This window comes from Sebastes umbrosus, chromosome 4 (assembly GCF_015220745.1).
Source record: "Sebastes umbrosus isolate fSebUmb1 chromosome 4, fSebUmb1.pri, whole genome shotgun sequence".
In the NCBI taxonomy this organism is placed as follows: Eukaryota; Metazoa; Chordata; class Actinopteri; order Perciformes; family Sebastidae; genus Sebastes; species Sebastes umbrosus.
Genome location: NC_051272.1, coordinates 12,695,513 through 12,716,806, shown reverse-complemented (window position 1 = coordinate 12,716,806; position 21,294 = coordinate 12,695,513). Strand labels below are relative to the sequence as shown.

General features: G+C 42.3%; 1 protein-coding gene across 3 annotated transcripts in view; it reads left to right on the top strand.

The window, feature by feature from the left end:
* The window catches only part of LOC119486565 (sodium channel protein type 4 subunit alpha B-like), a 33,297-nt gene extending 15,142 nt beyond the window's left edge, over positions 1–18,155 (top strand). For 2 of the 3 annotated variants that reach the window (XM_037766741.1, XM_037766740.1), the window contains exons 14-31: positions 49–120; positions 224–313; positions 588–944; positions 1,620–1,785; positions 1,931–2,067; positions 3,269–3,344; positions 3,732–3,886; positions 4,163–4,336; positions 5,861–5,974; positions 6,356–6,643; positions 9,300–9,350; positions 9,506–9,637; positions 9,962–10,063; positions 13,281–13,551; positions 14,141–14,720; positions 15,663–15,807; positions 15,913–15,978; positions 17,343–18,155. In XM_037766741.1, the coding sequence (XP_037622669.1) occupies positions 49–120; positions 224–313; positions 588–944; positions 1,620–1,785; positions 1,931–2,067; positions 3,269–3,344; positions 3,732–3,886; positions 4,163–4,336; positions 5,861–5,974; positions 6,356–6,643; positions 9,300–9,350; positions 9,506–9,637; positions 9,962–10,063; positions 13,281–13,551; positions 14,141–14,720; positions 15,663–15,807; positions 15,913–15,978; positions 17,343–17,492 (3,126 nt within the window). In that variant the 3' untranslated portion in view covers positions 17,493–18,155. Of the gene's footprint in view, positions 1–48; positions 121–223; positions 314–587; positions 945–1,619; positions 1,786–1,930; positions 2,068–3,268; positions 3,345–3,731; positions 3,887–4,162; positions 4,337–5,860; positions 5,975–6,355; positions 6,644–9,299; positions 9,351–9,505; positions 9,638–9,961; positions 10,064–13,280; positions 13,552–14,140; positions 14,721–15,662; positions 15,808–15,912; positions 15,979–16,683; positions 16,725–17,342 lie in introns of those variants that run through there. The other variant, XM_037766742.1, reaches the window with a different exon arrangement.
* Positions 18,156–21,294: the final 3,139 nt, after the last annotated feature.

Here is a 21,294-nt window from a genome sequence, read left to right as displayed (position 1 = left end):
CAACCTCTGACCTCCGACCCCTGACCTCTGACCTCTGACCTCTCTCAGGCCTTTACAGCAATCTTCGCGGCTGAGATGGTCGTCAAACTCGTGGCCATGGACCCGTACGGATACTTCCAGGTGGGACTTCCTGTTTGTTACCAGCTTAGTGTTGATGACTGACAGCTGTTCCCATGGTAACATGTCTGTTCCCATGGTAACGTGTCTGTTTCCATGGTTACAGGTGGGATGGAACATCTTTGACAGTGTCCTTGTCGTATTAAGTCTGCTGTGTCTGTTTCTCGACGTCTCAGGTCTCAGGTTTCTTATACTGGTCAGTGGAACGACATCTTCAATATAACTGTCTACCTGTCTACCTACCTACCTGTTTGTCTAACTGTCTACCTACCTACCTACCTGTCTGTCTAACTGTCTACCTACCTACCTACCTACCTGTCTGTCTAACTGTCTAACTGTCTACCTACCTGTCTGTCTACCTGTATGTCCACCTGTCTACCTACATGTCTGTTTACCTGTCTACCTGTTTACCTGTCTCCTTACCTGTCTACCTATCTATCTACCTGTCTGCCTACCTGTCTCCTGTGCAGATGCGGATGTTGAGGCTGGCCAGGTGGTGGCCGGCCCTCCATGTGTTGCTAAAGGTCATCTGGACCTCGGTGAGGGCTCTGAGGAACCTGACTCTCGTCTTGCTCATCATGGTCTTCATCTTCACCGTGGTCGGCATGCAGCTGTTCCAGCAGGACTACAAAGACCATGTCTGTCGGATCTCCATGAACTGCCAGCTTCCTCGCTGGCACATGTGCGACTTCTTCCACGTCTTCCTCATCATCATCAGGGTCCTGTGTGGAGAGTGGATCGAGACCATGTGGGACTGCATGGAGGTCTCAGGTCAGACAACATGTCTGATCTTCTTCATGATGGTCCTGGTCATTGGAAACCTGCTGGTGAGTCTTCACAGGTAGACACTTTTTGACCTGAGCCTGGTCCCTGTACGTCACTAATCCTCCAGTCCAGAAGGTCAGCTGTAGCTACAAACAGATTCAGGTCTGGGGTCAAAGGTTCAGGGTTTTTGTTTTGAATCTGGCTGAACAATATTTATACCAATAAAGGTACAGGTCCTGAGTCTGTTCTGGACTCTGGATCTGAATCTGAATCTGTTCCTGACCTTATTGCAGGTCTTGTATCTGTTCCTGAGTGTGTTCCTGGTCTGGTTTCAAGTCTTGAGAGTGTTCCTGGTCTGGTTTCAGGTCCTGAGTGTGTTCCTGGTCTGGTTTCAGGCCCTGAGTCCATGTGTTCCTGGTCTGGTTTCAGGTCCTGAGTGTGTTCCTGGTCTGGTTTCAGGTCCTGAGTGTGTTCCTGGTCTTGTTTCCGGCCCTGAGTGTGTTCCTAGTCTGGTTTCAGGTCCTGAGTGCATGTGTTCCTGGTCTGGTTTCAGGTCCTGAGGGCATGTGTTCCTGGTCTGGTTTCAGGCCCTGAGTGTGTTCCTGGTCTGGTTTCAGGTCCTAAATTTGTTGATGGTCTGGTTTCAGGCCCTGATTGTGTTCCTGGTCTGGTTTGAGGCCCTGAGTGTGTTCCTGGTCTGATTTCAGACCCTGAGTGTGTTCCTGGTCTGGTTTCAGGTCCTGAATCTGTTCCTGGCCTTGTTGCTGAGCTCGGACAGCAGTGTAAGTCTGGTGGCTCCAGAAGAAAAAGAAACAAACAACTTTCAGATCGCCATGAGCCGGATCAACCGGGCTGTGTGTGCTCTGCTGGGAAAGAAGACCCATATGAACCCAGACCCCCCAGGTAGGACCAGAACCAGAACCAGAGCAAGACTTTATCAACTGACTCATTTAGTTGAGGTGAAACCGTTAATAACGAGTGTGGAGTTACTGAGTTCACTGTAAATCTCAGATTTTATGACTGAATGTATTTTGTATTTGATGGTTAGAGGTCGACGGTCAGGAGGTCAACAGAAAGCAGTACCTGGCCTTGACCTTGGTAACCACAAACCAACCGATGTCAGAGGTCAAGGCCCCCGCCGATGCCGCGAAGACGCCTGAAAATAAAGAAGAGAAAGAGAAAAAAGTAAATTGTTTTTCATTCTATTGATACCTGAAATGTAAACTGGCCTTTGTGAAATGTAGAACTAATTAAGTCAACGCACCAAGAGACGTAGATGTTTAAATTAACAATTTGGCCGATACCGATGTTTAAAATAACAATTTGGCCGATACTGATGTTTTTGTTTATTTCGTTTTTGCTGTTATTTATTCCTCTTTTGTTCCAGGGAAACAAAGACCTCTTAAGTATAAAACAATAACTTAACTAATTTAGCATTTCATCACTCTGTCTCTGAATGAGCACAAATTCAATCATTTATGAAAAAACCTTTAATTAAGTTTTTTATAATTTTTTTAATAACAAGAAGTCTTTTCAGCTGCTAAACAACTACCGACTCAATGAGGAGAATGTTTCAGTACAGCCCAACACATTTAATAAATTAAATGTAAATGTAAAAGCGATTAGAAACGTAACAGACAGTTTTTGGGCGGCCCACAACGTTTCCTCTAGCGCCGCCTTCAGGTCAACATGTTACTGTGTCCAATACTTTGGTTTATGACCAGATATCTGCAGAACTAAAGACATTCATCAGCCTCAGCTGGGCTCTGTGGTTACTGATAATCAGCTAATGCTATCATGCAAACACGCTAAATTAATGTTAGCATACTAACATGTTAAACTAATGTTAGCATGCTAACACACTAAACTAAACACACTAAACATTAGTTTAGCATGTAAGCATGCTAAACTAATGTTAGCATGCTAACACACTACACTAAGATGGCGAACATGGTAAACCTGATACATCAGCGTGTTAGCATTGTCACTTTTAGCATGTTAAGATCGCAAGGCTGATAGATGTACTTGTAACAGAATATTTCTAAACTGTGGTATTAGTACTTTTACTCCATTAAAAGATCTGAGTACTTCAACCAATCACGTCACAGTTTACTGGACTGTCAGCTGCATAACTGACATGAACAGTTTTTATTGTAATAAATTTATTTTCACCACGGAGACATTTTACACATCGTGGAGAAAAATCTAAATCAAAATCAAGTGAATTTGAGTGAAGTGAAGAGCTCATGATTGCAAGTACGGGACAGATCCATTTGTTTCATAACAAAATCAATTGAATTGATCAAAACTAATTGTATAGAAACATGTAAGGGTTCAGACCGTTGGTGAGTTCTAATAAACTAAAATCTGTTCACTGTTTTTTCAGAAACATCCTGACGTCCAGCAGCACCAAGAAGACAAACACCAGAGAGGAGACACACCTGACGACTGCTGCAGCGACAGTACGAGTCTTTCTGTAACAGTGATGGAGAACAGGAGCCAATAAATAATCAATAACAGCCCAACCAGTGATCAATAACAGCCCAATCAGTGATCAATGAGCACCATAAAGTGATAAATAACAGCCCAACCAGTGATCAATAACAGTCCAATCAGTGATCAATAACAGCCCAATCAATGATCAATAACAGCTCAACCAATGATCAATAACAGCCCAATCAGTGATCAATAAGAGCCCAACTAGTGATCAATACAAGCCCAATTAGTGATCAATAAGAGCCCAACTAGTGATCAATACAAGCCCAATTAGTGATCAATAACAGCTCAATCAGTGCTCAATAACAGCCCAATCAGTGATCAATAACAGCCCTGATATGTCTGTGTTTCAGAGTGTTACCGTTGCTGTCCGTTCCTGGACATAGACACGTCCCAGGGTGGAGGGAGGGTCTGGTTTAACTTCAGAAGAGCCTGTTTCTCCATCGTACAACACAAATGCTTTGAGACCTTCATCATCGTCATCATCCTGCTGAGCAGCGTAGCTCTGGTGAAGACATTAAACATTAATATATTTATTATTACTAGTGTGGTCAATTCATTAAAAGAAGTTAATCACATGATTGTGTGTGATTAATCACAAATTAATCACGATTAATTGTGATTAATTTGCGATTAATCACACTTTTTTTCAAAAATGTTCAAGTATTTAATACTCTTATCAACATGGGAGTGGACAGATATGCTGTCTGTCTGCATGTGGAGTGACATGAGACTGGTCCTGACACACCTGGCCAGGTGTTAACATCAGTGTGTCTGTCAACAGGTGTTTGAGGATGTCCACCTGCAGCAGCGTCAGGTCTTAAAGATGGTTCTGGAGAGAGCAGATCAGGTGTTCACCTTCGTCTTCCTCATGGAGATGCTTCTCAAGTGGATCGCCTTCGGACTCAAGAAATACTTCAGCAGCGCCTGGTGCTGGCTCGACTTTCTCATCTTACACGTAAGATTGAGATCAATAACTGTGATTATTGGTGATATATTGATCGTCAGCTGTCTGTTAAAGCTGACTGTCAGTTCAGGATTAACCTCATCGGAAACTGACCTGCAGGTAGAGACTACACAAACTGGAATGGTCCCAGTACCAGTTGGTACTGGGTAAACTGGTCCCTGTATTGTTTTTACCAGTTGGTACTGGGTAAACTGGTCCCTGTATTGTTTCTACCAGTTGGTACTGGGTAAACTGGTCCCTGTATTGTTTCTACCAGTTGGTACTGGGTAAACTGGTCCCTGTATTGTTTCTACCAGTTGGTACTGGGTAAACTGTTCCCAGTATTGTTTCTACCAGTTGGTACTGGGTAAACAGGTCCCAGTATTGTTTCTACCAGTTGGTACTGGGTAAACAGGTCCCAGTATTGTTTTCTACCAGTTGGTACTGGGTAAACTGGTCCCAGTATTGTTTCTACCAGTTGGTACTGGGTAAACAGGTCCCAGTATTGTTTCTACCAGTTGGTACTGGGTAAACAGGTCCCAGTATTGTTTTCTACCAGTTGGTACTGGGTAAACTGGTCCCAGTATTCTTTCTACCAGTTGGTACTGGGTAAACAGGTCCCAGTATTGTTTCTACCAGTTGGTACTGGGTAAACTGGTTCTAGTATTCTTTCTACCAGTTGGTATTGGGTAAACTGGTCCCAGTATTCTTTCTACCAGTTGGTACTGGGTAAACTGGTCCCAGTATTCTTTCTACCAGTTGGTACTGGGTAAACTGGTCCCAGTATTGTTTCTACCAGTTGGTACTGGGTAAACAGGTCCCAGTATTGTTTCTACCAGTTGGTACTGGGTAAACTGGTCCCAGTATTGTTTCTACCAGATGGTACTGGGTAAACTGGTCCCAGTATTCTTTCTACCAGTTGGTGCTGGGTAAACTGGTCCCAGTATTCTTTCTACCAGTTGGTACTGGGTAAACTGGTCCCAGTATTGTTTCTACCAGTTGGTACTGGGTAAACTGGTCCCAGTATTGTTTCTACCAGTTGGTACTGGGTAAACTGGTCGCAGTATTGTTTCTACCAGTTGGTACTGGGTAAACTGGTCCCAGTATTGTTTCTACCAGTTGGTACTGGGTAAACTGGTCGCAGTATTGTTTCTACCAGTTGGTACTGGGTAATCTGGTCCCAGTATTGTTTCTACCAGTTGGTACTGGGTAAACTGGTCCCAGTATTGGTTCTACTAGTTGGTGCTGGGTAAACTGTTCCCAGTATTGTTTCTACCAGTTGGTACTGGGTAAACTGGTCCCAGTATTGTTTCTACCAGTTAGTACTGGGTAAACTAGTCCCAGTATTGTTTCTACCAGTTGGTACTGGGTAAACTGGTCCCAGTATTGTTTCTACCAGTTTGTACTGGGTAAACTGTTCCCAGTATTGTTTCTACCAGTTGGTACTGGGTAAACTGTTCCCAGTATTGTTTCTACCAGTTGGTACTGGGTAAACTGGTCCCAGTATGGATGTTAACCCTGTGTTGTCTCTTCCAGGTGTCTCTGGTGTCTCTGGCAGCGGACTGGTTTGGATTCTCTGAACTGGGAGTCGTCCGGACTCTGAGAGCTCTGGGGCCCCTGAGGGCCCTGTCTCGCTTCCCTGGCCTGAGGGTGAGACAGGCACTATACTACTATACTACTATACTACTGTTAATATACTAATATGCTATTACTATAATACTGTTAATTACTACTATACTCTTACTATACTACTGTTAATTACTACAATACTACTGTTAATATACTCATATACTATTACTATACCACTGTTAATTACTACTATACTAATACTATACTACTGTTAATATACTACTATACTAATACTATACCATTCAGGGTTTTGCCTGATCATTGTGTATAATGAGATGTTTTTTGAAGCCTTAACTCACCAATAGAGCCTCAGCTTGTGTACGGTTAGGAGAGAGAGACAGAAGAGACGCACAGCTGTGTGCAGGTGTTTATCTGTCTCCCTCTCTACCTGTCTGTGTACAGGTGGTGGTCCAGGTTCTAGTCCGGTCCGTCTCGTCCATGGTTAACGTGCTGCTAGTGTTCCTGTTCGTCTGGTTAGTCTTCAGCGTCATGGGAGTGAATCTGTTTGCTGGGAAGTTTTATTACTGTTTTAATGACACGTCAGAGGTACTCTTCTCATCTGAGGACGTGGAAAACAAGAGTATGTGTCACTCTCTGATGTACTTGGAAAACGCCAGCGAGGTCCACTGGAAGAACTCAATCTCAAACTACGACGACGTGCTGAGTGGTTACCTGTCGTTGCTGCACGTGGTCAGTGTGAACACTCTCATTGTGAACATTCAGTGTGAGCTAGAAAACAATGAATCCAGGCTATAAACTCACTGATAACACTATGATCATTCCTATAAAACCAGGAGTTGAAGACTGTGTAGTTCACATATGGAGCTCATTTCCTGCCACAACGCAACAAACTAACAACAGTTGTTTTATTTCTTACGGTTCACTAACAGACACAGCGTGGTTTGCAAATACAAAACATAGCCTACATATCAAATAAATACACATCATATTTCTAATGCTTCACAATGTCTTACAAGTACAAAAAAATATATATTTTACACGTACAAAAGAATATATCCTACAAGTTCAAAATAGCATTAACAAACTAATGCATTTTTGTTTTGCAAACACAAACAAACTAATCAAACAATACACATCATATTTCTAATGCTTCAGAAACAACTATGACTTACAAGTACAAAAAAATATATCCTACAAGTACAAAAAAATATATCTTACAAGTACAAAAAAATATATCCTACAAGTACAAAAAAATATATCTTACAAGTACAAAAAAATATATCCATTCTCTTCCTCTTATCTGGGTCTCAGGGGCAGCAGGCTTAGCAGGGAATCCCAGACATCCCTCTCCAGCAACATTTTCCGTCTCTTCCTGCGGGTCCCCGAGGCGTTCCCAGACCAGATATATAAGCTCTCCAGCGTGTTCTGGGTCTACCCCGGGGCCTCTTACCTGTTGGACGTGCCCAGAAAACCCTGGTGGAGGCCAACACCCACCGGAAACGAGTATACGGCCACAGCTCTCTTTTTGGTTATACAAGGACCGGATGGCTCGTAACAGCGACCCCGGTACCCCATATTCCCACAGTACCCGCCACAGGACTCCCCGGGGGGACACAATCGTAAACCTTCTCCAAGTCCACAAAACATCATGTAGACTGGATAGGCAAACTCCCATGACCCTCCAACAGCCCTACGAGGGTAAAGAGCCAGTCTACTGTTCCACGGCCAGGACAGAATCTGCATTGTTCCTCCTGGATCTGATGTTCAATCGGTCTGAAACTCCTTTCCAGCACCCTAGAATACATTTTCCCAGAGAGGCTTAGCAATGTGATAATTGTGAGCACACCCTCAGGTCCCCCTTTTTAGAAATGAGAACCACCACCCTGGTCTGCCATTCCACAGGCACTGTCCCCAACCTCCACGCAACACTTAAGAGGCGTGTCAGCCAAGACAGCCCAACAATGTCCAGAGCCTTCAGCATCTCAGGGTGAATCTCATCCACCCCCGGCGTCTTGCTTCTGAGGAGCTACCTCAGCGACCTCTAACAACAATATGGACAAGCCTTCCCCTGAGTCTTCCTCCTGCTGAACACACAAGCCCTGCCTTCCCTTTCTGAGTCGTCTATCGGTTTTCCAGAACTTCCTTGAGGCCAACCGAAAGTCCTTCTCCATGGTCTCCCCGAACTCCTTGACATCCGGGTTTTTACTTTGGCGACCGCCACAGCTGCTGTCCTTCTGGCCAACCGGTACCTATCAGCGGTTTTCACCAGCGGGTTCTTAGGTTGCCGCCACGACAGTCACCGACGACCTTCCGACCACAACTCATAGCAGCCGCTTCCACAATGGGGGCTTTTAACATGGCCCACTCATATTCCATGTCCCCAGCCTCCCCCAGGATGCACAAAAAAATCTTCTGGAGGTGGGAGTTGAAGACCTTGCGGACCTCAGGGTCATAGCCAGACGTTCCAAGTTCACCCTCACTACATGTTTGGGTTTACCAGGTCTGTCCGGCAGCCTCCCCTGCCATCTGATCCAACTCACCATGTGGTGGTGATCAGTTGACAGCTCTGCTCCTCTCTTCAGCCGAGTGTCCAAGACATACAGCCGCAGATCTGAGGATACGACCACAAAATCGATCAATGATCGTTGGCCTAGGGTGTACTGGTACCAAGTACACTTATGAACCACCCTATGCTCGAACATGGTGTTTGTTATGGACAATCCATGACTAGCACAGCAGTCCAACAACAAAGCATCACTCGGATTCAGATCAGGCAGGCCGTTCCTCCCACTCACCCACTCTCCCACTGTTTGGTGCATAAGCACAAACAACAGTCAGAGATTTCCTTTTAGCGACTCGCAGTCACAGAGAGGCGACCCTCTCGTTCTCCTGGGAGAGCTCCAACATGCTCAGCCGGGGGCTCGTGAGTATCCTTACACCCGCCTGGCGCCTCTCACCCTGGGCAACTCTGGAAAAGGCGAGAGTCCCCCAGACGCTTTCCGGCGATCTCCCCTCCCAGGTCTGGCTCCAGGAGGGGGCCCTGGTTTCCCTATTCCAAGCGAGGTTACACAAGTCTGTTCAGTCCGTATCATCAGGGTCTGTGATTCGCTCTCAGTCTGGCCCCTCCCCTGGGACCATTTTGCCTTGGGAGACCCTACCAGGAGCTACAGCCCCTGAAATTTTTTTTAATAAAAACATAAATATATCCCACAAGTACAAAAATACAGTATATCCAAGTTCACTGTTTTCTTTATGAAGTTCTGTGTTGTTTCTCACGTTTGGCATTAAACCTTCCACAGTGTTTTTAGCCTGATAATTTAAGCTGAGTTAACATTAGAGAACAAACTTAAATTCTTTATGAAGTTCTGTGTGGTTTCTCTGTCAGGCGACATCAAACTGGATGGACATCATGTACGCCGCTGTGGACTCCACACGGGTCAGTACACCAACTGGTAGCTTTACTGGTATTAAAGCACTTCTACTGGTCCTGACACTGTGTGTGTGTGTGTGTGTGTGTGTGTGTGTGTGTGTGTGTGTGTGTGTGTGTGTGTGTGTGTGCGTGTGCGTGTGCGCGTGTGTGCATGTGTGTAGGTGGAGTCTCAGCCAGTCTATGACTCCAACATCTCCATGTACTTGTACTTCATCAGTTTCCTCATCATCAGCTCCTTCTTCACCTTCAACCTCTTCATCAGAGTCATCATCGACAACCTGCAGGGAGACAAGATACGTCTTTATACTGACAGACAGACAGACAGACAGACAGACAGACAGACAGACAGACAAACAGAGTCTTTATTTTGGTCTTTACTTTTGTCTTTACTTTGGTGTGTAGCCTACTTATGTCTGTACTTTTGTCTTTACTTTGGTGTGTAGCCTACTTGTGTCTGTACTTTGGTCTTTACTTTGGTGTGTAGCCCACTTGTGTCTTTACTTTGGTGTGTAGCCTACTTGTGTCTTTACTTTTGTCTTTACTTTGGTGTGTAACCTACTTGTCTTTAGTTTTGTCTTTACTTTGGTGTTTACTTTTGTCTTTATTTTTGTCTTTACTTTGCAGGGAAACCTATTTTAATGACAGAGGAGCAGCAGAAATATTGCAAGGCTCTGAAGGAACGTGTGATGAAACCTCAGAAACCTGTTCCACGACCTCAGGTGGGTTCTTCTGTCACACTGTGTTCCAAACACACAGTAAATACAGAGTAGAGTTCAGAATAGAGTTCAGGCTAGAGTGCAGGCTAGAGTTCAGAATAGAGTTCAGGTTCAAGTTCAGGCTAGAGTTCAGGTTAGAGTTCTGAATAGAGTTCAGGTTAGAGTTCAAAATAGAGTTCAGGCTAGAGTTCAGAATAGAGTTCAGAATAGAGTTCAGGTTCAAGTCCAGGCTACAGTTCAGGTTAGAGTTCAAAATAGAGTTCAGGCTAGAGTTCAGGTTAGATGATCAGAATAGAGTTCAGGTTAGAGTTAAAAATAGAGTTCAGGCTAGAGTTCAGGTTCGAGTTCAGAATAGAGTTCAGAATAGAGTTCAGGTTCGAGTTCAGGCTACAGTTCAGGTTAGAGTTAAAAATAGAGTTCAGGCTATAGTTCAGGTTAGAGATCAGAATAGAGTTCAGGTTAGAGTTCAAAATAGAGTTCAGGCTAGAGTTCAGGTTAGAGATCAGAATAGAGTTCAGGTTCGAGTTCAGAATAGAGTTCAGAATAGAGTTCAGGTTCGAGTTCAGGCTACAGTTCAGGTTAGAGTTAAAAATAGAGTTCAGGCTATAGTTCAGGTTAGAGATCAGAATAGAGTTCAGGTTAGAGTTCAAAATAGAGTTCAGGCTAGAGTTCAGGTTAGAGATCAGAACAGAGTTCAGGTTCGAGTTCAGAATAGAGTTCAGGTTCAAGTTCAGGCTACAGTTCAGGTTAGAGTTCAAAATAGAGTTCAGGCTAGAGATCAGGTTAGAGATCAGAATAGAGTTCAGGTAAGAGTTCAAAATAGAGTTCAGGCTAGAGTTCAGGTTAGAGTTCAGAATAGAGTTCAGGTTCAAGTTCAGGCTACAGTTCAGGTTAGAGTTCAAAATAGAGTTCAGGCTAGAGTTCAGGTTAGAGATCAGAATAGAGTTCAGGTTAGAGTTCAAAATAGAGTTCAGGCTAGAGTTCAGGTTAGAGATCAGAATAGAGTTCAGGTTAGAGTTCACAATAGAGTTCAGGCTAGAGTTCAGGTTAGAGATCAGAATAGAGTTCAGGTTAGAGATCAGAATAGAGTTCAGAATAGAGTTCTGGTTAGAGTTCTGGGATAATGTTAGCTGGAGCACTCTAATAGAAACCAGGTTACTGTACAGGCTGTAAACACCTGATCCAGGTTTTTGCAGGTGTGTCATTAACTCAAATTAAGTAGTATTTAGTCAGCAAACCAAGAAGCATGATGGGAAATGATGTAATTGCAGTCAAGTAATACGTGTAATTGTATTGAACCGTTCGGTACAGGACGTTCGGTTTGGTCCGCGACATCCTTTCGGTTTGCCCTGTGACCCAAACAGCTGTTCATGTCTAATCTACCGATATGTCTAATTATTTCTATTCTATTGTCATATTTAATGTCTCTACTGAAATGTCCTGTATTGAACAATAAAATATTATAAATATTCATACTATTATAACTATTTACTTATTTATTTATTAAACTTTTAACCCGGCTGCTTCCCAGAGAAGCATAAAGTAAGCGATGGACATAAATGGAAGTTATAAAAATACAGCAAAGAGAATTTGAGATCAATCTCAAACTTTGTCAAGGATCCAAAATGGAGTCCAATAGACCACAGACCATGGATGTAGAAGAGGTTGTGTCCTGTGCTTTTGCCCTGCGTGTTAATAAATAGCCTACAACTCCATTAAATTCTGTTGATGTCATGCTACTAGCACTACTAGCTACTGGCTGATAGACGGTTGTTTGGGAACAGAGACGTTAATACATCCACCACGGTACAGGCTTACAGCATACAGCCCATGGGTGTATTAGAAGATAATAAAAGTGATGAACTACAGCCAATATATCCATTATTACAGCCGCAGCAAGCTGGCAGAACCAGATATATTATATGAGCGTGCAGGGCGGTGCAGTCCCGTGGGTCTGATGACCGTTCATTATGGCGAGGAAAATAACTCTGGATTCAGCTATTAGTTCATTTTACTACTTTTAGGACATAATGTTTTAAATGAGGGCTATTTAAGTGTTCATACTGGGAAGTTGATTTATATCCTCTGATTTACAGACGTCTCTTCCATGGACATGGACACAGACTCATTGGCGTTTTCAGTCCAAAATGGCGGCAGCGCTGTTGTCAAAAAAGGACCGGAGTGTCTTCTCTTGGCTTCTAGACTCTTTGGCGCTGTATGCTAGGTGGTTTAGCCCAGTTCGCTGACAACGATTTGTGTCAAACTGTATGGCGACATTGTTCAACTAAAATCTGGATACGCTTCAAACATTTAGTTTACGTCGGCATCAACTGAATGCGTCGATTAGCGGAGCGAAACAAAAACAGACTGGACGGTGAGTTCTTCTCTCCATGACATTCAGGTAGCCTCCCACTGCAGATTCTGTATAAATTCATAATAAACTGTGAGTAAGCACCGAATAATAATAATAATAATATATAATAATATAATAATACTACTTCTAAATAAATTCTGAAAAAAAATTCAGAATAGACTGAATAAACGCTGATTAAATTCTGAATAAACTCAGAATAAATTCATAATAAACTCAGAATAAATTCGCAATAAATTCACAATAAACTCAGAATAAATTCATGATAAACTCAGAATATATTCGCAATAAATTCACAATAAACTCAGAATAAATTCATGATAAACTCAGAATAACTTCAAAATAAACTCTAAATAAATTCATAATGAACTCAGAATAAATTTATAATAAATTCATAATAAACGCTGAATAAATTCTGAATAAACTCTGAATACATTCTGAATAAATACTAAATAAATTCATAATAAAAACTGAATAAACTCAGAATAAATTCAAAATAAATTCAGAATATATTAAGAATAAACTCAGAATAAATTTATAATAAATTTACAGCAAACTCTGAATAAATTCTGAATAAACTCAGAATGATCTCTGAATAAATTCATAATAAAGTCAGAATAAATTCTGAATAAATTAATAATAACGTCAGAATAAACTCTGAATAAATTCAGAATAAACTCTGAATAAATTCTGAATAAATTAGTAATAAAGTCAGAATAAACTGAATAAATTCAGAATAAAGTCTGAATAAATTTATAATAAGTCTTATGTTTTATCTCTGGATAAATGAACACTTGCTGGTTTCAACGTGTCGTGTGGCTCTGACATCCTCTGGTCTTCATGTTTCAGAATCGGTTCCAGGCTCGGCTCTTTGACATGGTGACTAAACGGTCGTTCCTGGTCTTCATCTTGGTGTTGATCTGCCTGTACATGGTGACCCGAATGATGGAGACGGACGATCAGAGAATGGAGATGGAATTTATTCTGGCCTGGTTCCATTTCGTCTTCATCATCCTCTTCTTCATCGAGTTCATCGTGAAGATCATCGCTCTCAGACAGCACTACTTCACCAACGGCTGGAACATCCTCGACTTCGTGGTGATCATAGTGGCCATCTTAGGTGAGTCCTCTGGTGATATCATCGTCATTGTCTCCTAACTGTGGAACACATTCAACTTTCCTTAAATCTCCTTTCATTTAAAGAATATCTTTTGTTTTGTTGAGGCAACATTTACATTTAATTCATTATTTTTTCCCACAACAACGACCACTTCCTGTTTTACTTTTAGACCTTTTCACGCGACAGAAATGTCTTATTAACCACCTAGCTAAATTTGAATGATTAAAAATACCGGCAAGTATATAAAATCAGGTTTCAAAATCGTGAAAAAATCAGCAGTATCCTGCTCTGAAACGCTGGGGGTGTGTCCAGTGAAGACGCAAAAACCACGCTCAATCACAGGTGACGGTTGATTACATATACAGTTACAGTATACAACTGTATGTTGGCCATCTCACAGCTGCATGCTACTTTTGCAGAATGTTAACGCATTTGAATTGTACCAAATGATAATGCCTCCTGAATCTCTACCTCTTTTAATTGACACAAAGATTTCTTTGTACTTTGGGAGGCCGTGGTCAGATCCACCAGGTCTCTTGGAGGATCAGAAAGTCTTAATCTTGTGTGTTGTCTCTGATTCTCTCTTTAGGCATGTTCTTCGCTGACCTCATGGAGAAATACCTGGTCTCGCCCTCTCTCTTCCTTATGTTACGAGGGCTTCGTATCGGTTGTATCTTCTTCTGGTTCAGGGGGATCCGGAAGCTGCTTTTGGCCTTCATAATGTCACTTCCTGCCCTCTTCAACATCAGCCTCCTCCTCTTCATCATCATGTTCATCTACTCCATCTTCGGCATGTTTCACTTTGCCCACGTGAAGAGAGAACCCCTGATTGACGACATATTCAACTTTGAGACGTTTGGGAACAGCATGATCTGTATGTTTATGGCCACTGCCTCCACTGGCTGGGGTGGCCTGCAGTATCCCATGATGGACACGCCGCCAGACTGCGACCCCGACTTCGAGAATTGTGGCAACCCGGCAGCCGCCATCGCCTTCTTCGTCACGTACATCATCCTGTCCTTCCTGTTGGTGCTCCACCTGTTCATCGCCGTTTTCCTGGAGACCCTTAGATCAGAGGACGCCGAGCCGCTGAGTGACGACGACCTCCAGATGTTTTATGAAACCTGGAGGAAGTTTGACCCCAAGGCCTCGCAGTTCATACAGTACAGGTGAGTCCAAACTCCCTACAGTACAGGTGAGTCCAAACTCCATAGAGTACAGGTGAGTCCAAACTCCACAGAGTACAGGTGAGTCCAAACTCCCTACAGTACAGGTGAGTCCAAACTCCATAGAGTACAGGTGTGACTTTAAAAAGCTCTAATGGTCTCTAATATGGTCTCTAGTGGTCTGTTGTGGACTCTAATATGGTCTCTAGTGGTCCACCGTGGACTTTAATGTGGTCTATAGTGGTCTGAAGTGGACTGTAGTGGACTCTAATATAGTCTCTAGTGGTCTGTAGTGGGCTCTAATATGGTCTCTAGTGGTCTGTAGTGGGCTCTAATATGGTCTCTAGTGGACTCTAATATGGTCTCTAGTGGTCTGTAGTGGACTCTAATATGATCTCTAGTGGACTCTAATATGGTCTCAAGTGGTCTGTAGTGGGCTCTTATATGGTCTCTAGTGGTCTGCAGTGGACTTTAATGTGGTCTCTAGTGATCTGAAGTGGACTCTAATACAGTATGGTCTATAGTGGTCTGTAGTGGACTCTAGTATGGTCTCTAGTGGTCTGCAGTGAACTTTAATTTGGTCTCTAGTGGTCTGTAGAGGACTCTAATGTGGTTTTTAGTGGTCTGTAGTGGGCTCTAATATGGTCTCTAGTGGACTCTAATATGGTCTCTAGTGGTCTGTAGTGGACTCTAATATGATCTCTAGTGGACTCTAATATGGTCTCAAGTGGTCTGTAGTGGGCTCTTATATGGTCTCTAGTGGTCTGCAGTGGACTTTAATGTGGTCTCTAGTGATCTGAAGTGGACTCTAATACAGTATGGTCTATAGTGGTCTGTAGTGGACTCTAGTATGGTCTCTAGTGGTCTGCAGTGGATTCTTATGTGGTCTCTAGTAGTCTGTAGTGGTCTGTAGTGGACTCTAACGGACTCTCCTGTGTTCCACAGTGAGCTATCAGATTTCTGCTTAGCTCTGAAGGACCCTCTGAGGATTCCTAAACCAAACACCATCAAACTGATCAACATGGACCCGCCTCTACTTCCTGGAGACAAAGTCCACTACACGGACGTCCTTCTTGCACTCTCCACACAGGTAACATTATTATTATTATTGTTATTATTATTATTATTATTATTGTTATTATTATTATTATTGTTATTATTATTATTGTTATTATTATATTCCATGTGTGTGCAGGTGTTGGGTGACTCAGGAAAAATGAACTCTCTCAAAGCCAGAATGGAGGAAATGTTCACAACCAAGGTTCTATTCTATTCTATTCTATTCTATTCTATTCTATAGTATTTTAATTATTTTTGAATTATATTTAAATGTATATATTTAAATGTTATAATATATATAATATATTACATATATTATAACATTTAAATATATACATTTATCATTATTATTATTATTCATCCATCCATCCATTATCCATAATCACTTATCCTGTTCAGGGGGGCTGGAGCCGATCCCAGCTGACATTGGGTGAAGGCGGGGTACACCCTGGTTAGGTCACCAGACTATCAATTCAATTCAATTCAATTCAATTTATTTTTATATAGCGTCAAATCATAACAGAAGTTATCACAGGGCTGTCACATAGAGACAAACAACTATTCACACTCACATTCACACCTACAGGACATTTAGAGTCGACAATTAACCTGCATGACTGTGGGAGGAAACCGGAGAACCGGAGTAAACCCACGCTAACCTGCATGTCTTTGGACTGTGGGAGAAAACCGGAGAACCGCAGTAAACCCACACTAACCTGCATGTCTGTGGACTGTGGGAGGAAACCTGAGAACCGCAGTAAACCCACACTAACCTGCATGTCTTTGGACTGTGGGAGGAAACCTGAGAACTCATAGTAAACCCACGCTAACCTGCATGTCTTTCTTGGAGGAAGCCGGAGAACAGGAGTAAACCCACGCTAACCTGCATGTCTTTGGACTGTTATAGGAAACCGGAGAACCCGGAGTAAACCCACACTAACCTGCATGTCTTTGGACTGTGGGAGGAAACCTGAGAACTCATAGTAAACCCACGCTAACCTGCATGTCTTTCTTGGAGGAAGCCGGAGAACAGGAGTAAACCCACACTAACCTGCATGTCTTTGGACTGTGGGAGGAAACTGGAGAACCCGGTGGTAAACACACGCTAACTTGCATGTCTTTGGACTGTGGGAGGAAACTGGAGAACCTGGAGTAAACCCACACTAACCTGCATGTCTTTGGACTGTGGGAGGAAACCAGAGAACCTGGAGTAAACACACGCTAACTTGCATGTCTTTGGACTGTGGGAGGAAACTGGAGAACCCGGAGTAAACCCACACTAACCTGCATGTCTGTGGACTGTGGGAGGAAACCTGAGAACCGGAGTAAACCCACGCTAACCTGCATGTCTTTGGACTGTGGCAGGGAACCGGAGTAAACCCACACTAACCTGAATGTCTTTAGACTGTGGGAGGAAACCGGAGAACCCGGAGTAAACACAAGCTAACCTGCATGTTGTATTATTATCTACTGTATATTAGCATTATGTCTAATATTATTCATTATTATTTTTATTATTATTATTATTATCAGAGCTAGATGATTATTGATTATTGTTACGTACAGGTATCTTGTGAACCAATCAGCAGCAGCCTGCAGAGGAAGCCGGAAGAAGTGGCAGTGACGGTGATCCAGAGAGCGTACAGGAGATATGTCCTGAAGCACGGAGACGGCGAAGAGACGGCGGTCCAGTCTGTAGACGGTGACGGTCAGTGAGTTTCTCTTCATGCTGCTCAGATGAGAACTTGAGGGACTCTATCATCACCTGAGGGACTCTATAATCACCTGAGGGACTCTATAATCACCTGAGGGACTCTATAATCACCTGAGGGACTCTATCATCACCTGAGGGACTCTATAATCACCTGAGGGACTCTATCATCACCTGAGAGACTTTATCGTCACCTGAGGGACTTTATCATCACCTGAGGGACTCTACCATCACCTGAGAGACTTTATCGTCACCTGAGGGACTTTATCATCACCTGAGGGACTCTATAATCACCTGAGGGACTCTATCATCACCTGAGGGACTCTATCGTCACCTGAGAGACTTTATCGTCACCTGAGGGACTTTATCATCACCTGAGGGACTCTATCATCACCTGAGGGACTCTATAATCACCTGAGGGACTCTATCATCACCTGAGGGACTCTATCGTCACCTGAGTGACTCTATCATCACCTGAGTGACTCTATAATCACCTGAGAGACTCTATCATCACCTGAGGACCGACCTCTCAGATAAGAGACGACACAACTCCAGTTAAAGTGGGCGGAACACTGACAACTCAACATGTTATTTCTGCGTCTTCACTTCCTAACAGAGCTCAGTCTTTGTTCATATTCAACTTCATAAATAAACTTAATACGAACCCATGTTATTACAAACCTAACATGAATAACACTTATCTAACACTTATTATGATCGTAGGCTTTTAGTCCCATACAAGGCTCCATTTCCACTCATCATTTCTACAGTCCGGTATCAGATCAAATCCAGATCAGATCATTTACACTCAGATGTGTGTCTCTGTTGTTCACTGATCTGATTCCAGACTTACAGTTTTTCTCGATTGTTTACACACATTTTCTGAAAGCATGCCTCATACTCTCAGAACTCTACACACAAATCAAAAAACACACACACAATGGGCAAAACCCCTCAATTCTCCTGCAAAATGAAACTTTACATTCAAAACAATGTTATTTCTTCTCAAAATGGTATTTTGTTTTCAAATGACACACACAAACCATCATATGAATAGACATTTATAAGAACCAGTTGAACACTGATGTGCTCAATGTAAAACACTATGATGAATGGAAAACACTTCTTCTCCATTCATCATGATGACTTAGGCCTTTTTTTTGTACAGTGTTACACTTACTACAGACAGTACATACATAAGTGTGTTGTAAAATATTTTAGAATATTGTTTTTATACTCAGAACACACAAATACACGGTAACAAATATATTTTATTTTCCCCACAAAAACAATGTACACAGTGTACATCCCAACCAACACAGAGTTGCACATACAGTGGTCTACATACAAAACAACAGAGGAATTTACTGTATACAGTTACTGTAAAAAAAAAAACGGGAAAAAAAACTATGCTGCATCCTCTCTTCTGTTTCGGTCTGGCCACAGCACCTCATCCACATCACAAGCAATGTTTTCCCTGGCCAAGCAGCGGGGGAAATATCGCTTAGCATGTCGAATCCAGCCATGAAAAGCATCAACTGATTGCTAATTGTAACACTGTGTGACAGGTGTTTGCCCATGTGATGAGTCAGTGTGCATAGTAGGGCAATTGACTTTAGAATTTTGAATGACAGTGTGTTCCTTGTGAAAACGAGATTTTCTTCATGAAAATTGTGCCAAATGCAGAGCATTGTGTGTATTGTTTTGAAAAAAGTGTGTTTTAGAACTGCAATTTGAGTGTAAAGCAGGAATTGTGCTTGTAGTTTAGCAGAATTGGTTCAGGGGGTTGGTGCATGAGTTACATGTTGTGGTCATTGTGTGTCAAGTACCAGTATTTGTGTGTAAACAATTGAGAAAAACTGTAATCAGGTGGTTCTGCTCCAGTCCAGGAGGAGGTGCTGTTTAATAAAACACCAGACCAGCAATGTTCCCTCACCCACACACATCAATACTTCGACTTTATTTTTAACATTAGCATAAAAATATAATGTTAAAGTAATTAAGAAACATAAACACATTTCACTAACTGTTGCTGCTGCCAATGATGACGATGATGATGATGATGATGATGCCATCTGGGATTCAATGTTCAATTCAAAACTAAAGAAATTATGACTTTCTGACTGAAAATGTTTCAAGGTAACAAAACAACATCTATAATTCATCTCAATGTTATTGTTTATGAGTTTTACTCTCGGCGCCGTCTTCCACCTGCATCACTAACTGGACTAAACTCCTGTGTGGCTGCTTTCATGTTAAGGTAGCTCCCACTGAGGCCACCAGGGGGCGCTGCTCCATTCAACATACAGCAAACAAAAAATGATTGATTGATTATAGGTTATTAACCACATGCTCCTTCAATACATATAATTTAACCAAGACATCCTTCTACTACCAGAGAATCATATTTGTAGTAACCTGGTGCCCCAAACAATTGTACTTTATTATACATTTTTACTTCATTATACATTTTACTTTATTATACATGTTACTTTATTTTACATGTTTACTTCATTATACATTTTTTACTATACATTTTTACTTCATTATACATTTGACTTTATTGTACATCGTACTTTATTATACATTTTTACTTTTATACATTTTTACTTCATTATACATGTTACTTTATTATAAATGTTACTTATTATACATTTTTACTTTATTATACATTTTTACTTCATTATACATGTTACTTCATTATATATTTGACTTTATTATACATTTTTACTTCATTATACATGTTACTTCATTATATATTTGACTTTATTATACATTTTTACTTCATTATACACGTTACTTTATAATACATTTTTACTTTATTATACATTTCTACGTTATTATGCATGTTACTTTATTATACATGTTACAGTTTATTCCCTTTATTATATCCTGCATTGTATTTTCTATTTTGTTGATGCTGTTTCTCTTTTATATTTGTAAACTTAACAAATTAAACAAACTAATTAAATGCAGCTCAAAACATTTTATGTTGTTTGATATTTATTTTATCTGGTGGGTGTCACTAACAAATGATAACCCCCCCTCAGTGGCCTCTGATTGGCAGTTTGGGCAGATGGTGGCTTGCTAGCTTGTAGCAGCCAGACTGGAGGTGAAGTCTAACCAGTCTAACCAGTCTAACCAGTGGTGGCCCTCAGTTTGAAGCTGTCTCTGACCAGCAGGATCCAGGGGTGGTCTGTGGGGCTCCTCCAGTCCTCCAGGGGGCGCTGTATGGAGACGTGGAGGACTAAAGAGTTCTGCTCTCCTGGACTGTGGAAGCTCAGGCTCAGATAGAAACACCTGCTCAGGTAGAGGAGGAGCTGCAGCTGTGATCTGATGAAACTCACTGTTTTCTCTCACTGATGACTCTCTGGTTTCTGTTCAGTGCCCGTCGGGTTGGTGGGAGTCGTTGTGCAGATAAACAGGGGCTGACAGACAGACTGGAAACCAGTGGACTGGTCCACAGCCGCAGTCTGGATCTGCTTACTCGGGGTTCTCCGGTTTCCTCCCACAGTCCAAAGACATGCAGGTTAGTGTGGGTTTACTCCGGGCTCTCAGGTTTCCTCCCACAGTCCAAAGACATGCAGGTTAGTGTGGGTTTACTCCGGGTTCTCCGGTTTCCTCCCACAGTCCAAAGACATGCAGGTTAGTGTGGGTTTACTCGGGGTTCTCCGGTTTCCTCCCACAGTCTAAAGACATGCAGGTTAGTGTGGGTTTACTCCGGGTTCTCCGGCATCCTCCCACAGTCCAAAGACATGCAGGTTAGCGTGGGTTTACTCCAGGTTCTCCGGCTTCCTCCCACAGTCC